At 40.4% G+C, this 18,437-nt stretch overlaps 1 protein-coding gene across 4 annotated transcripts in view; it reads right to left on the bottom strand.

Annotated features, from left to right (window-relative positions):
* WT1 (WT1 transcription factor) overlaps positions 1 to 18,437 on the bottom strand; it is a 51,702-nt gene that overhangs the window by 19,882 nt on the left and 13,383 nt on the right. For 3 of the 4 annotated variants that reach the window (XM_079930276.1, XM_079930275.1, XM_079930278.1), the window contains exons 4-5: positions 14,875 to 14,952; positions 13,773 to 13,823 (exon numbers count right to left, since the gene is read on the bottom strand). In XM_079930276.1, coding sequence (XP_079786402.1) covers positions 13,773 to 13,823; positions 14,875 to 14,952 — 129 coding nt within the window. The remainder of the gene's footprint in view (positions 1 to 13,772; positions 13,824 to 14,874; positions 14,953 to 18,437) is intronic. The other variant, XM_079930277.1, reaches the window with a different exon arrangement.

Raw genomic sequence — 18,437 nt, 5'->3', positions numbered from 1 at the left:
TGGTCAGAATACAGATTTGGGTTTTTTTCCTTAAAGCAAAGTCACAAACTCAGGTACCTACAGGGACCAAGTAAGTGAGAAAAATAAATGACAAAGGCCCTGGAGAGAAAGACGGCACCGAACTGGCAGGGACAGCCACCCCACCCCCTGCTCAAAGGAGGCAGCCAGGACCCCACTCTACCAGCCAAGTGCTGTCGATCACATAAACTCAGTGTTGTCAGATCTTTCCAGTCTCCAGAAAAGTCAGAAATCAGGACTTTTATATGAGATCACCTGAGTTTTAAATTCTGGCAAATTATTGAAATTTTAAAGAATCACTGTCAGGTCAAACAAAACGTACCCCTGGCCTAAGGGCCACCAATTTGCAACCTCTGCTTTAAAGGTTGAGCAGTGAAGTTTAAGCCGCAAACTGGAAAATTCCACCTGGATTCTGTTGCTTCCTCCTACATGGCAACAAAGTGGAGGTGGGGATGTGCCTGATTCTTTGAGAACTGAGTATTAGAATCTTCCAAGCCCTTGAAAGCTTGAAAGGATGCTGTACTTGAACAGCAGGAATGGCCAGTGTTGCTAGAGCAAAATCCCTAAGTTGCTAACAGCGGTTTCCCTCTAAAATGTCACTGGTCCATTTGAAAGTAGGCTTAAGCACTGAGGTTACAGATAGAAAAATGCAGTTGCTGTGCAGTAAGTTAAGTGTATCTATTTCCTACAGTTACTGTAACAAATTACCACAAATTTAGTGGCTTAATAGGACACAAATTTATGCTCTTACAATTCTGGAGACCAGAAGTCTAAAGTCAGCCTCACTGCTCTAAAGTCCAGGTGCTGGCAGGGCTATTTGCTTCTGGAGGCCGAGGGGAGAATCTCTTTCATTGCCTTTTTCAGTTTCTAGAACTCACCTGCATTCCTTGGCCCCTTCTTCACTTCACTACATCACTCTGACCTCTTGCTCCCTGCATCACATCTCCTACTTGTCTTCTAGGGTCAAATCTCCCTCTGCCTTCCTTTTTTTTTTTTTTTTTGCGGTACGCGGGCCTCTCACTGCTGTGGCCTCTCCCGTCGTGGAGCACAGGCTCCGGACGCGCAGGCTCAGCGGCCATGGCTCACGGGCCCAGCCTGTCCGCCGCATGTGGGATCTTCCCGGACCGGGGCACGAACCCGTGTCCCCTGCATCGGCAGACGGACTCTCAACCACTGCGCCACCAGGGAAGCCCTGCCTTCCTTTTATAAAGACACTTATTATACTTAGGACCCACTCAGATATTTAGTATATCTCCCCATCTCAAGGTCCTTAACTTAGTCACATTTGCAAAGTCCCTTTTTGCCATATAAGGCAACATTCGCAAGTTCCAAGGATGAGGACTTGGATATCCTGGGGGGTCATTATTCAGCCACCAAAGGAACTGGATTTATTTGGTTTCTTCCAGATACACTTGCCAGAGCTAAATTAACCTGGATCCTTTATCTCCAGATTAATCTGCAAAACTAGTCTGAAAGAACATGGGTTCTGCATCTGAAGGCATGTGTTCCAGGCCCACTTCCATCATTTATTTGCTCTGTGGTCATGGGTGAGTCATCTAAACCCTCTGTGACTGAGATTCATCCTCTACAAAATGAAGCAATGACCTATTTTATACATGTGTTTGAAAACCAAAGAGCTAAGCTATATGGGGAGCAAAAGTTAAATATCACTCAGTAACTTTATCCTAACAAAATGTTCAGGTCGGACTTCCCTGGTGGCGCAGTGGTTGAGAGTCCACCTGCCGATGCAGGGGACACGGATTCGTGCCCCGGTCCGGGAAGATCCCACATGCCGCGGAGCGGCTGGTCCTGTGAGCCATGGCCGCTGAGCCTGCGCGTCCGGAGCCTGTGCTCCGCAACGGGAGAGGCCACAACAGTGAGAGGCCCGCGTACCGCAAAAAACAAAGAAAGTTCAGGTCTATGGTTATACGCATTAGGTGACTAACAACCACAGATATTATTTCTTGTATGCTTCTTATAAGCCTGCTGATTGAGATCTATAAAACATATACTTTTATCCTTATCACAACACTAGAAGTCATTAAGGGTATCACTCTAGGCAGATGACTTAGCCTCCCTGGCCTCAGCTTCACGTAAAATGAGAAAAACAGTACCCCCGCCATTAGACTGTTATAAGGTCAAATGAGGTTAGGTAAGTAAAGCACAATGCTTGTTACATGGTATGCCCTCAATAAATGTTACTCAATAGTATTATCCCCATTTTACAGCAAAGAATACTGAGGTTTACGGAGAGATTGAGTTATTTGCCTAAAGTCAAATAGATGGCAAGTGGCAGAAATGGGGTTTGCGTCCAGCTCAGTGTAGCTCTTCTTCCTTTGAAACCAGCTAGACAATTCTGGTGGTGCAAGCCCATCCTGGGTTCACTTCTACCAGCATGACACTTGAATAATTCCCAGCTCTTTTCTCCAGGGGTGTGAATGAAATTAGCTACATGTGAAGGTTTGAAAAATGCAGTAGGAGTGGGTAGGACAGGAGGATGGGGGCCGGGAGGAGGAGCAAGTTCAAAATATGCACTCAGCATACTTCAGCTTCTGCTCAGAGGCACAATATTTATTTGGTATAAGAGAGCGCCAGGTAGACTGCAGGAAGTGGTCTGCTTATGTGCGATAGAGCAGTTGAAACTGAGGACAATTTTTACAAGAAAATTTCTTTCTACCTAACTGGGAAAATAAACTAAGCAGAAGCAGTTATCAGAAGAGCGTACATCTCGCCACGTCATTTCTGGCGGTGGCATGGATGGTACATTTTCCTAAACAGCTTGAAAACGCATTAAAATGTATCTTGAGAAAGTGTGCTCTTCCTAGACAGCTTTAAAATACCTAAACATGTGACCTTAGAAAGTTTGTAAAAAGAGAAAAATGTCCTTCATCTAACACAAATTATGAGCCCTATTCATGCTAAAAACTTGTACATTGAGGTTCGGCCCAGAAAAAACTTAATGTTTAAAGAGTAGCTTCTTTAGAAATGATTAATTTTGAGATTTCACAGGCACGAGAAGATTAATAAAAAGGAATTGAGGTTTTACACGTGAGGAAAACCAGAGCTGCCTTGAAATCCCTTATCAACAGAAGAGGTTTTTTTTTTTAAAAAAAAAGAGCCTTTTGAGGGCAACTAGCATTTGATAAGAATATTCAAAAAGGGGAAACCACCACCTGTGATTTCTCTCTCCCACCTCTAACGCTTGGCCAGGTGGGCATCCCCCCATCTTCACCTCTGTCTTCTCACCTCTGCAGAATTAATCAGATTTAAACGGAAGCACATGGGAAAACTTCATACTCTTGTGTATCCAGAAAATGGAATTTACCCATCAACCCTTCTTCTCTCTCCACCTTTGCTCCACCAGGCTTATATATGAGATGCTTAGGTGCCTGATTCCTTTTGGTGTTGAAAATACACTTTGCAAAAAAAAAAAGAAAATACACTTTGCTGCCTGCCTTGAGAACCATCATCCCTGTCTAGTGTGCCAGTTTTGAGGGAAAAGATCAATGGAACCATGTTTAAAAAGTGTGCTTCCTTAAAGTTTAAACACAAGAGATGAGACTGAACACACCACCACTCCTCAATTATTCTTTCCAAAAAAAAAAAAAAAGGAACCCAAAATCTAATCAAGCCTCCAGATCTAACTACTTACTTATAGGAAATACAGGGCATGGACATCCAAAGTTAAAAGACTATAAGAGGAAGTGATCTGCCAAATCCTGACTGTGAGATATTCTACTGACCAATTGACCTGCCATCTTCAACAAATCATAACATGAGAAAAAAAGAGGAAGTGGAGGTGGGGAGGGCAGTTACAGCATAAAAGAGACTTAAGAGAGGACAATCAACAAAATAAAAACCAACAAAACAATAAGCCCCTGCACAAATGCTCACCGTGCACAAGGATGAGCCAGAGACAGCCGGACTTGAACCGTTCAGTTCTAGAGGCCTTAGAGTCAAGAAGTCCCCGCGGAAGCCTCAGTGGTCACATCAGAATGCTTGGGTTTAAAGCTTTACTTTAAAGCAAATGTAATTTCCCTACAGCCAGAGTAATTTCATCACTTTCATATCCATTTATAAAATCTGACTTGGGAAAATGAATAGATATAGAATTATCTTTTTGTACATATTCAGAGCTGGTGTCGACCTAGCACAACTACCTCTAGTTCAATACAAATGCTGTTATTCTCATATACAGGCAATATTTAAATAAAATTCTGCACAAATATTATCAGCAATGCCATCGAGCCATCCTCTTTTATTTGTGTGATTTAATCTTTTATAGTGGAAGCATAACAGCTCAATGTATATAAATATATGTGATATATAATGTATACATATATGTATGCATAATATAACACATAAATACATAAGATAATACATATAAAGTATATATCAATACAAAAAACAAAGGATTACCCTGCTACTGAGAACATAAAGGGAAAGGCTGAAAGATGCAGTTTCTTTTACTAATCCAGCATAGAAAGTAGAATCTAAAAATGAAATGACCAAGTTAAATTTGACTGAGTTTAAAAAAATCACAAGTAATATCTGTAATCTGATAACTTATGAGTATAAAATTTCCTCAGTAGCCTACAGAAAACAATCAGCCATATTTTTACTTGAAATATTTACTTTCCTCCTGCCCTCAGGTGTCTCATTTCAGTTCAGACCTCAAGAAAAAGACACGTTTTTTACTTTTAATTTAAATATATTTTATGTCACTTTTCATTAAAAATTATACTATGGTAATAATTCTAACTATTGTACTTTTTAATGAACACTTTTCCCATGAGCATTAGAAAGAAGGCTCCTCCCGCCCACTCCATCCTTCATTTATTTTCTATCCAGGTCTTGTACATCCCTGCAATATCCAGCTCCACATCATATCTGGAGGGGAAGAGGACTCACTCCACTTTCACTAACTCTGACTTTTTAAATTCTCTATTGAGTATCTTTTTTTCTTTTTGCTCACCATCCTCTGGTAACACAGCCTCTTCTCCTTTCAGGGAACCACCTCTCTCTAATCCCACCCTCAGGCTCCAGGGGTGAGTACATGCCTATGGCCTGGCCAATCAGACCACTGCATTCTCTAGCTACCCAATCCAGGCCAATCAGAGGCTTCCCTGGGTCTTTTGGTGGAGAAGAACCAATAGGGAGGCAGTCTTCTTGTGAAGCTGTAGGTTCCAAAAAATAGCTATTTTTGCCACAGTGAATAGAGCCTTTCTGAGAGGACAGCCAGCACAGAGGAGAGCAAAGAGAAGGGACAATGAAATCGTGTTCTAAAGACACTGTCTCAGCCCCTGAATCCACACATGGGGTTTTAAAACACAATACAATAAGCCGCTAAATTTAAATTCCCTCTTTGACCTATGCCAGTTACAACTAGGGTTCTGCCACTTGCTGTAGAAAAAGTCCTGATAATACATAATCTAACAGTTATCTAGAAGCAATTGGATTTATTTTTCAGCAAATATATCAAAACACAATACCTATAAGTGAGTACTGCAAAAGGTCCCTTCAAAGTATTACCTTTTGGGTACTCTGCTCAATGTTAGGTGGCAGCCTGGATGGGAGGGGAGTCTGGGGGAGAATGGATACATGCATATGTATGGCTGAGTCCCTTTGCTGTGCACCTGAAACTATCACAACATTATTAATTGGCTATACTCCAATAAAAATTAAAAGTTAAGAAAGTAAATAAATAAAAATAGCCCTCCATACACATTTCATGATAGACACAAAACTCAGTGAAATGACATCAAGAAAAAGGTAAAAAATAAAAATTAATGTATTCATTTAAAAAAATATATTACCTTTTGGAAGATGCTCACTTGTTCCAACCATGCTAGCTATTATTGCTAAAACTTGTTTGTATTCCTCTTTTGAAAGTTTCTTTAGAGTCACAGCTCATATGTTTTCACTTCCATGCAGCCTAGTCATTAGCCACTATTTAATAGGAAATACAGGCTGAGTGGTTAATAACCTGACAACAACGCTTGTATAAATCAGCCATTATGAACCATCAAGCTTTCCTCACCACTTGAAATGGTACACAAACTTCCTCCAACTGACTTTTTTCTCTTATTTCACACTCAGAGCAGAGCTAGAAGCTATTTTAAATCTAGTTTCCCAAAACAGTTTGGGGAGAATACAGCTCCCCTCCAAAAATAAAACTCCACACTATTTACTGGCTCCTACTGCTGGGAAGAATATTTTTAGGCATGACTTTCCTTCCTACTTCAACACATACAAACATAGGAACGCACGTCCTCATAGATCACCTCATCAGACCATATGAAATATCTGGATCTCCCCTTACATGCATCTGGTATTGAAGTGCTACTTCATCAGAATTCCAGTTTCATCTAACTCACTGGGTTCTATAATATCAATGCTTTGGCTCTATGGCCAGAGGCTGCTGCTAGATTCACCCCAAGAACAGCTGTCCCAAATTCACGATAGACAAATTCTACACAGGGAAAATGAGCAGGATCTTTTCAGCCTGGGTTCTCAAAGGCTCCCACCCAGCTTGCTCACACACTCCTAAATCTGAAAAATTTTACTCAACCATTCTCAATTACTTAAAAAAAAAAAAAAAAAGAAGTCCTCCCTAAAACCCCAGAATCAAGCACAGTGCTCTTAAGACTAAGCCCTTCTCTGCTTCTCCAGTTGAAATGGAGGTTTGTACATGTGAAGGGCACGTGCATAATCATCTCTACCAAAGGCACAACCTTTCAGCTGACATTAGTAACACAACAAAGTATTTCAAGGTGAAGAAACAAAAGAAATACCTTGTAATACATTCACAGGAATCACGGGCATTCTCAAAGAGATTTATGAAGCCAGAGGCATTACTGTTAAAATTCCTGAAAAGGAGAAATTCAAAATAGAGACATCTGACATACAAGACTTGAAAAAGAGTTGAGAAATGCCATTCATGTTCTTGAAGAAAGGACTAGCAATTTTTCAAAGGTCAAAATTCTCCAAAATTAATTTTTAAACCTGATGCAATTCATTCAAAATTCCAATTAAGAGTTTTAAAAAATAAACTTGTTACTTTAGAATGGGTCTTTATTTCTAAAGATAATATAGACAGTTGTCATGTACTCTGCACTGTTTCCTCTATTCTTTTTTTTTTTTTTTTTTTTGCGGTATGCGGGCCTCTCACTGCCGTGGCCTCTCCAGTTGCGGAGCACAGGCTCCGGACGCGCAGACTCAGCGGCCATGGCTCACGGGCCCAGCTGCTCCGCGACATGTGGGATCCTCCCAGACCGGGACACGAACCCGTGTCCCCTGCATCGGCAGGCGGACTCTCAACCACTGCTGTCACCAGGGAAGCCCTGTTTCCTCTGTTCTTAACATCTCACATTAGTATGGTGTATTTGTCACAATTAATGAACCAATATTGATAAAGACTTTCTTTGAAATTAACAAAATGAATCTAAAGTTCATCTTGAAGAATAAACAAGAGATAATAGCCAGAAATAGGCTGAAAAAAAAAATAGGCTCAAAAGAAGAGAATAACGAGTCTAGAAATGGATCCAAGGAATCTGATAGGATTCAAGAATTGATAAAGGTAATATACGAAGTTAATGAGAAAAGGATGGATTATTCAAAGCAGTTTGGGGATACTGGCTAGTCATCTAGAAACAAATCAAGGTGGAATCCAATGGCAAAATAAATTCAGAATAAATTAAATGTTTAAGTGTTAAGAAGTCAATCAAAAAATATACCAAAATACAATAAGTAAATTTTTTAAAAATGAGGGGACTCCCCTGGTGGTGCAGTGGTTAAGAATCTACCTGCCAATGCAGGGGACATGGATTCCATCCCTGGTCCGGGAAGATCCCACATGCCACGGAGCAATGAAGCCCATGCACCACAACTACTAAGTCTGCCCTCTAGAGCCCCTGAGCCACAACTACTGAGCCCGCGAGCCACAACTACTGAGCCTGTGTGCCACAACTACTGAAGCCCGCGTGCGTAGAGCCTGTGCTCCACAACAAGAGAAGCCACCGCAATGAGAAGACTGCGCACCACAACGAAGAGTAGCCCTCGCTCGCTGCAACTAGAGAACGCATGCACGCACTAACGAAGACCCAATGCAACCAAAAATAAAATTTAAAAAAAAATGGGATTGGAGAAATCTTTTCTATATAAAAGCCAAAAACTTGTAACTATGAAACATAAACTGATAATTTTTACTATGGAAATAAAAATTTCTGACAGAAAAAAAACATTAATAGTTAAAATACAAACCAGATAAAACATTTGCAGTACATATGATAAGCAAAGGGTTAATATCCTTAGAAACAAAGATCTCTTGTAAACCAATTTACTAATAGATGAACTATCCCAGCTCCTAGCTAACCAACCCCAGTTGCCCGCGGAGCCTCTTCTCTCTCAAGGACCCTGTTCCAGCAATTCTATCCCCTCCCATCATTAATTTTTTTCCCTCTTCTTGAACATTCTCAACAGCAAACATGCAGGTACTTCCATCTAAAAATAAATAAATCAAAGCAATAAAAAACCACCTTCTCCTGACCCTCTTTCCCCATTGAGTTAGAACCCCATTTCTTTGCTCTCTTTTGCTGCAAAACTCCATGGAAGTGTGTTAACTTAATACAATGTCTCCAGCTTATCTCCTCCTATGATCTCTTAAACCCATCTCTATTAGGCTTTTGCCCTTTCCCTCTAATCTTTTCAGAGGCAACTACAGTTAATAGTTCAGTAAATGTTTCCAGAATTTCTTCTCTGCAGATACAAATATACCCCGATACGTTTAAAAACTAGTTATCTCTGTGTGGTGAGATAACAGATGACTTTTCTTTTTTTCCTTTATAAAGTTTTGGTACTGTCTGAATTTTTTCAATATATAATAAGCCTGTGTTACTTTTATAATCAAGGTGAAAAAAGTTGTTTTCATTTTGATAAAGTCACTATCTTAGCCTTAAGAACACTACATCTGTGGCTTTGCTTTTAAAATGAAGAGCTAGAAATAAAACTAGAATAAATGAAATTGTTCACTTTTAAGAGGGAAAAAACCCTACTAAAAATAAGCAGTAACCCCTCATTCCAGAGACGCATTTATTTGGATGACTTTTTATGAGTGCAGCTTCTATATTGACGTCTTTCTAGCTAGAGGTTATGATTTTTTTCCTTGGCTAGATGACAGGGAGAAGGATAAATGGTGAGCAGAGGGTCTCAGAAGGGCCTAGGATGGGATCACAGACATGAGAGGTCCAAAAGGCACCTTGAGGTCATGAAAGAGATCCTCCACTCATCTGATATACCTTCTCGCCCTCCAAAACACACACACACACACACACACACACACACACACCCCCCTTTATCAACAGACTAGAGCCCTCATTAACCCCTCCCTGCACCGAATCCACCATGATCCTCATTCCCAGCTTGACCCCCTTCATCACCACCTTCCTTTGCTATCTTTCCTGCTTGGCTTCTTTCTTCTCCTGACCTGAACAAACCTGTTATTCATCCTCCCGTTTATGAGATAAAACTAATTCCTTGCTTTAAAACAGAACAGTTAGAAACACAGTGTGGAGATGGTAAGTCTATAAAGCCCAAAATACTTTTTAAAGTGAAGTATTTTTAAGAGGTTGAGAATATTTTCAAAAGCACTCCCATGAAGGTCGAAACCCAGAACTCTGCAATGGCCTATAGAAGTGCATGTGCTGAATTAGATCTAAGCCGAAGCCAATCATTTGTTATAAAAAAGAAAAGGACACAAATGTATACCCATGCATGGAAAAAGGTCTGAAAGTGTATGCGGCATAATAGTAACAGTAGTTTCATCTGGGCTAGTGGGGGGAGTGTTAATTTCCTTTCCTATAAAGTTGTATTTTCTAACTGTTCTATAATTTATACATATTACTTACATCATAAAAAAAATTAAATACATGAATTGAATATAAGCCCAAAGAGAAAAGAAGGGGAAAGACAAAAAGCTAGGGAGGGGAAAGTAGCAGCAGGGAAGTGGCAAAGAAACCGCTGAATTAGTCCACGTTGAGAGGTACGGGGCAGACAGCTCTAAATCACAGTCCCCATCTTTATCCTGCAAACCCAGGAGAGTCCCCTGCTTTGTTCTCGTAAGTATGGCTAGCAGACTCTAGCCAAGTCCAACACAGTTGAAATGCATAAATGTAACCATATAAAAGAAGAAATTAACAGCTTCATCCTGGGAGTGGAGGAGTACCCTCAGGAATGCTGGTATATTCCCAGAGCTGCCTCTCTCCACCTTTGTGTTTGCATCACAAGCTCCAGGAGCCCCTGAAAAGCAAGCTATCCATTTTCAAGAAGTAAATCTCTTGGACGAATACCTTCTGTTCACTAGCTGGAGAGGAAAGGTGCTGGGCTGTGTATTGGAACTCCAGCTATCGCTTCTGGCACAGGTTCTCAGGGATGAGACCATGTCTAGTGGGGATTTTCTCCAGATTCGACAGCCTTGGCCCTACCAAAACACGCAGCTTTGTTTTCACCATACATCACTCAACCTGAGTCTTTCGTTTTTCCTTTCAAGCATCCACAGGTCAAATACTGTGTGTTCCCAATGGTCTGAACTTCTTGGACCAGCAAAGGGACATTCATTTTGCTCAGCACTCCTTTCACATTTCTATTGTGTTCGATTTCCCACTCCCCCTACCCAAGTCCCCAGAGAATAACTTCTTCCTTGTTTTAATAACCTGGACCGCAGTCAAGGTTGATGTGTTTCTCCATTTTGCAGGATATTTTCTTCAGAAGAGACAAAACAGAGGCTGACAGAGTAGCCGGGCTTGGGAGCAGCGTTAGGAAATCAGCAGGCATTAGGAACACACAGAAAATGATTCTAAAGAAATACAAAGCAGACAGCAATGCGAGGCACCGTACACAGAATTATTCATAAAGGTGGACTAGTGCTTAGAAAGATTCCCCTGCAATTTTTTCTCCCAATGACCCACTTAGAAAATATAATTTCATTTGTTGGTAAGGAAAAGGGTCAGAGTTAAGAAAGTGGCTTCATAAAGGACCTTCTCTTTGACTTAAACTGAAACACAATATTCTCCCATTTGAGGTCATAAAAGTAGCTCTGATCCCTATGGGCACGCAGAGATTAGAAAATGAGTAAAGGGAGGAGGAGAGAGGAGTAAATCAGTGGTAAGATTCCCTCCTCGCCACCCCGTTTCATGTTTTCATCTCGTCTTGCCCATGTCCCCCCTACAATCCTATCCCCAACCAGTATAATATCACTGCTCCCCAACATCTAACGAAAGATGTCTCTGTGGACTTGCTTAAGCAAGGAAACAAGCTCACTCTTTTTTTAAAAAGTAAAATTCTCAAGGAAAGACGACGTGAACAAATATTTAGTGGGCGTTAGTGGGAGGCATGTGATCTTTTAATAAAAACGTTATAATGCCTCTTTTTTATGAGTGATTTAGAAACTATATCCTTTTTCTCCAAAACATGACTCAAACCTCCAGTATTCATGTTACAGATCTACCTTGTCACCATGATTTTTCTTACTACTGATTTCAGATAGTGTCCAGACACTGGTAACAGATACATGCAAAAACACAGTTATTTCTCTTTGTCTTTCTTCATGGAATATCTTTTTGCAAATGTATTTTCCGTATTAACAGCATTTTCATACCATGGCAAAGGAAAGCAAATTTGGTACAGAGAATAAAGATACCTACCCAGATTATGTACCCCCTGGGGAAAAACCACTTTCTACTGGGATATCAGCTTCAATTGAATCCAGTTCTCAGCTGTTCATGGGCTTGGAGGAAAGAGCTAAGGAGTTGCTATTTTTAGGGCTAGGAGAGGCAAACTGTGGGTAATGATGTATTAGTGAGCTGTAAAATCGATCTACACATCTCAACCAGCATTTTTCTAAATGATATGGAATAAAGTAGAAAGCATCAGTATGCACAGCATGTAGTAAGTATTGTTTTGTGAAAACTTCTATGTGTGTGTGTACATCTGATCTCAGTGTAAAAGGTATTTCTAACTGTGGTCACAGTCTAGAAAGTTTAAGAAACTCTAATCTAGGGCCCAGATGCTGGAGTCAGACAGAAGTGGGTTCCAACGTGGCTCTGACCCTTACTTGCTAAGTGAACTCGGTTAGGTGGCTTAACCTCTCAAGCCTCCTCATGTGAAAGATGGGTGTGAACATAATACCCTAGGATTGTCGTGAGATCAAAAGAGGAGAAGTATATAAAGCCCTTCACACCCTGCCCAATAATGTTAACACCCATCTTCAGGTAAATGTTCAGCTCACACTCGGAAGCAGACATTTAGTTGACTTACAAAAGAGAGAAAAACACAGTGTGAGAGAAGATATTAGGAAATTAGACAATTGTAATGTTTTGCTCTCCAAAGAGTTACTCTTCTATAGGACTATCTACTGGAGGAGTCCTTGATGCTTTTTATACAACTCTCTGAAGAGAGTATTCAAGAAATACATTTTAATTTCAGGAATCCTTTTCCAAAATGTAAGCACCAGATCAATGAAAACACTTCTAGTTTTCGTTTCTTACACAGGATTGAACAAAACAAATTATTTGTATTTTGTGCTTCATCTTTATAATATAGCCTCTGACTCCCTAGCAAGTGACTAATATCATGTGTCTAAAGATCTTAAAAGGTACCAAAATTATCTCACCTACGGAAAGACCCAGATTCAAATACATGCCAAGATTCCTTATATGTAATTTTTGTAATTAAGCAAATAAACTAACCCTGTACTCCAGCATGAAGAAATTTAAAAAACTGAAAACACACCGCTCACTTCACAATCATGTTCTACCTATTCTTGGCATGTAGTTTGGGGAGAGTTACTGAATTCTGATTACAGTAGAGAGAAGAAAAGCAAGGGATCCAGAAAGAAAGGCTGGGACCACGAAACATAGGACAAGTTTTGAGTAGGTGTAAAGATACAGTCCTAAAACTGTCAGCAGCCCCTTGGATGGAAGTGGGGAGAGAAAAAAATCCAAGTCCATAGCAGGCTTTTTTACTTTTGGGTCTAGAGAGACGAAGTGGAGATTTGGTTAAAATAGAAAAATTGGGGGCTGGGGGTGGAAAGAAGGATCTAATAGTGAGTCTAAGAAGATGAAAAACAACTTCACTAATCACTGAAGGATGATCCAACAAACAGGACTGAACCAACGAAAGAAAGATGAGAAGAAGAAGGCTGGTTTTGGTGTTCAAGCAGAGAAAATAAAATCAAAAGAAACAGTTACAGAAATGTCCTAGGGTGCAGGCTCTAAGGCTGGGGAAAACACAGATGTTTAGGAATTTTAAAAAGTTTTTGCAGAAAGTCTGGCCATAGACTTGGGGTAAAAATTAAGTTCTCCCTGAGAGATTTAAAGGTAAATAGAGAAAAGGCAAGTTAAGTATGGCTGAAAGATTTGACCGATCTAACAGGAATATGTGTAATGCCACAAATTTAATATTTTTTTGAAACGTTCACCAGGAAATGAGCAGGGTTGCTACAGCATCATTTTTAAAATTTTTTTTCAGGAGTATGTTGATGAGAAATGTCACCACCTCCATTTTTACCCACAGTATATCTACAATAAATAAGAGCAGACAGAGAGAGACAGAGGGAAAAAATGAATAGATTCTTCCCATCCCTGTGCACCAACTGCTACCCTGATTACCCATCATCAGTCCTAACTCCTGCATCACCCCAGGTGCCAGTCAACAAGGCCTATGTCATTTGCTTTGCCATCATCGCATTGTCCACTCACTTGCTCTGCCCTTCTGTCCATTTCACTGAGCTGGAGCTCCCAGCAGCAACTCTAGAAGAGAAGAAGAGGTGGGGAATGGGGACTGGAGCATGCGTGGCTCTAGCAAGCCCCCCAGATCCCACAGTCCAATGAGAAGCCACTAAATACACAGAGATGTAAAGCCAGCTGTCTAGTCAAGAGTGCTGAACTGAGGACTTGATCCCACTGGGGCTGATAGAGTGGGGGTGTGGAAGGCATCACAGGGAGGCTGGAAAGAGCCTTTGCTTTGGAATCAGATCTGGACTTGGAATCCCAGCTCTACCACATAGTATGATGTGAACTTGGGAAGTTACTTAATTCTCTGAGCTTGACTGACTTATTTGGAAAACAGGATAACAGTCCCTAGGCACCATAATGCCATCAGGAAGATTAGATGAGGTGACCTAGACGAGTACCTGATACACCACAGGCGCTTCATGACTGTCACATCCTACTGCCCACCAACTCAGATTTGAAACTAAAAGTGAGTTCTTTTACGGTTTAAAGCAAGTCCCACCTGCTTTGTTTTTTCAGTTCCAGGTGCAAAGCATTGCCCCTACCTATGTTTGATTGCTATGTTCTCCCTATTCTGGTTGTGTATCAAGTGTGATAAAAGCCTGTTCAGGCAACCAGGTGTGAACACATCTGACTTTGGATGGTCCAAATCATCTTCACTCAAATAGAAGTGTGGATCCTGGACTTTGTAAACTCTAAGCATTTCTTGATAAGATAATGTAATGATTAACCTCTGTGATATCACTAGCAAAACACAAACATTAAACAAGGTTGAATGGACAAAAGTTCGAAGAACTCTAAAACATTCAATAAGGAAAGGCCATATTAAATTTCCCCAGTATTCTCAACCCCCTTGTTCTAGACAAGAACATCCCCTGTTTATATTCCTAAAAATTTAATACTGAACACCACTGACCAACTGGGTGAGGGAGGAAAGCATCTTAATTCTACAGACGGCCATGCCTATTCTTTTAAAACTGTACTCTCTTCATATGGTATAAGGACCTTTAAAATGGTTCAAACAAGTGTAAGTTACTGTTTAAGGGAAATGGAGTAGAGAAGACCTTACCCCTTTAATGTGGCTCCTAAGTTCATCTGATTCCAGGTCATGCATTCAAGTTGGGAGGTCATTTGGTATAAATTGTCACTGTTAGAGAAAAACATTCAGAGTTAGAAATGCATAATACAAAAGACACATACACTTGCAACTGTTTCTCCAAAAAGCAATCCACTTTTAACTTTTCTTTACAATGAAAGCCTCCACACTTTCCAGAATGACAGAATTCAGGAGTCTGAAATGATTTTCATTTCATCCCACTGATCTCTGCATGTCATTCACTTCACACACAGCAGAAAGGATGTGAGAATAATTTGGAAGCCTTTAAAAAACCTTAGTAGAGCAAACACTGAAGTTTCTAAAGAGGTATTAAACCTCTGAAGGGAAGAGGCTGAAGGGAGTGAAACTTTGAAAGGCAACACAGGCTGGATAGCTCAACATTAAAGTTAAAAGCCTGGAGCTGAAAGTAAAAAGACAGCAGATTAATTATTCGTGAAAAGGCCATTAAGTTGTTTTAATCAAAAGGATAAGTATCATGTGGATTATGAGGGCTGAAAAGTCAAAGAGTGATGGGTGATGGATGGTCTAATACTCAAGGATGTGACAAGCGAAAGAAAGAGGATGATAAACTCTAGATACAACTGAAGGAATCATTCTCTATAAATTGTATAGTCACGGAGTGTTTTTTTAAAGCCCCCAACTCAGTTCTAGATTATATGAGGGAAAACAATGGCTGATCACTTACATTAAGACCCCAAAGGAAAAATATCCCACCATATAAACCAACCAAAAGTTTTTCTCTCCCTTTTTTTTTGCACATACAACTCTTAAAAATATCATTATTACATATGCTTTAAAACACATCTCTAAATGCATTATAGAAGAGCTATCACATCTATTTCCCGAAACAACATCCTTCTCAAAGTATCCCGCATGCACAACTCATGAACATCTTTATTATATGCTTTTATGTTTATTAATTTATTAATTTTATATTTATCTCCTTCCTAAAAAACTAGCACATAACTCAATTACCAGAAATCTCCTAAGTAACCAAGCTCAACTAGGAATAAATGTAGTTCTGAACTGAAATGGTTAATTATGAAATTTGAGACCCAAGAGATTAATGGTTTGTCTGGGAACGCTTGGTCTAAACACATTACAGAAGAACATTTCCACTCCACCTTCATGGCAGAAGGGAAAGAAGGTAAGAAGCTTTCAGTATGTAATGTATGATACCAGACTGCAAATTCTGGACAATATCCACCTTGTCACGGCATTCCTTTGGACTGCTTCATCCATCGGGCAGAGGTAACACCAAAGTTTAATTAAGAGAAGGTTTTGTAAGGCCAGCCAAACTGGGGACTTGTGGAGGGGTGAGGGAAATTACAGTATTTATCCCTTGGAAAAAATGAACACCATGCCCTCTCTCAGCATAGCTTGATAAATCATGGTGGAGTCCATCTGCCTCTCATATAATCACTGAAAATTATTTGGAACTCCTTAGTGGTGGGTACACAGGATAAGGAGGAAATCAGATTCCAGGAGGGAATTTTACGTATGAAATGTGAAGTGACTTCAAACTCGAAGTACGCGTAGTTTCATTAGTCAGTGCATATCTGGACCCCATCATTCATCCCTGTGTCTGACTGGCTATTATGCTACCACAATATCCTACATATCAATGAAAAAAAAATGATTAGTTTCTCCTGCAGCTTCCCTGTTCACAGCAGCGGCCGGTGCTGGTCTGTGCCACTACGTTTCGCAATTCCACGAATTCTTGCTGTAAGGCCAGTGTAATTAATTCCTGAAGGACCCCAATTTTTATTAGAAGTGCCAGCCTGCTGCATTTAACATGGGAGAGTTTCTTGAACTTTCTTTGGGCTGACAGTTCATTAATAAGCGGCCTCCTCCACAATCTCTACTGGTTTTTGTTCTCCTGCGCCTTTTCATCAGGCAATCCATTTATTAATCTTGCCATTAATCTCAGCCAACAGGCATTGTATTCCCCAGGCAGCTCTCTATTTTTGTCACTGATTTTTAAAAAATTGTTCACCAACTAAAATCACTCAGCCCCAGTTGACAATTTTCCTAGGTCCTATTGGGATGTGGGATCTTTCTGAAATTATTTCCTCCTTGCATGAGACTAAGAACACTGTAATTTTCAAGAGGTCTGAGAAGCAAGATGAGTGACAGACGTTTACACACATGGGTCAACGAGTCCCAAATATCTAACTTTATGATTTAGGAATTTTCTCACAGACTTAAAGAATAGTCCAGCAGATTCCTAAAGGGAAAATAATTTTAAGGACATTTTCTTGGCCCCCAGAAAGAAAACCTTCTAAACTACAGAATCTATGTCTTATATATGTATCTTCCTAGTGGGTGCTTGATAAATACTCTCTACCACACCACCCAATATGGTAGCCATTAGTCAGACATGGCTATTGAGCACTTGAAATATGGAGAGTACCACAGGTTGAAATAAGATTTGGGCTTTTGAGGTTAGATAGAATATTTTAAAAATTAATTTCCTGTTTCTTTTTTTTTTAATGTGGCTATTAGAAAATGTCAAATTACATAGATGACTTGCATTACGTTTCTATCGAACAGTGCTACTCAGTAAATGTTAAGACCTTGAGCATATCAGTTCAGCTCTCTGCACCTCAGTTTTCTCATCTGTTAAATGGGAATATTAATCTCAATCAGTCTAACTTCACCAGGATGTTGTGAAGCTCTAATACTGGCTCTTTCAAGACTATACAGATAATATATTTTAACTTTTTCTAATCCATCAAATTTTGTATAGTACATTCACACATCACCAATACTCCTCACAACAACTCTGTGAGGCAGGTGTAATTATGATCCCCATTTATCGGAGGAGGACGGGGGCTCAGAGAAGTGCCTAGTGCTGACTTGCCTGATGCCCCCACCTCTACCCTGCTAGGCCCCTTTAAAGGCTTCCTGGCATTATTTGACCTCTGAACCTTGTCCTCTCACTACCATTTAAATGATAGTAAAAATAATATAATAATACAAACAGGAGTCTGGAGGTGAAACAGAACATACTCAAGGGAACATCATGACCTTCTCTGTCTCCGAGATGTGGTGCCCAACCACATCCTCTTCACCTGATTAAGAACAGTGTGCCAAGATCCCAGTAGGACCCTCACTTCGATTTCAGTGGTCCTGATAGCTCAGCTTGCAAATCCTCATAAGGGGAGAGAAGGTGGAAAGGGCCAGTGGGGAAGGACTTTCAGAAAATCCCCAAGCAAAAACCAAACAAACAACCACCACCACCAGATAGGTTTCCTGAGGCTGGCCATAGGATCAGAGCACAGCCTTAACCACATCCTGCTTTCTGTTGGCTGCAACTCCTCAGCGGCTCAGTCAGTCGGCTCGGCTGGCACCATCTTTCAGCTGGATGACAATGACAGTAATGACAATAGCTGCTGCTGGGAGAGGACAAAATGCGAATTTGAACTAAAATGACTGGTCCCAAGCATGCTCAAAATATGATCTCTCTGGGCAGTTGGTCAACACCCAGCTCTCATCGTGAAAACCCACGAAAA

The sequence above is a fragment of the Stenella coeruleoalba genome, assembly GCF_951394435.1.
Source record: "Stenella coeruleoalba genome assembly, chromosome: 8".
Taxonomy (NCBI): Eukaryota; Metazoa; Chordata; class Mammalia; order Artiodactyla; family Delphinidae; genus Stenella; species Stenella coeruleoalba.
This window is presented reverse-complemented; position numbering and strand designations above follow the sequence as displayed.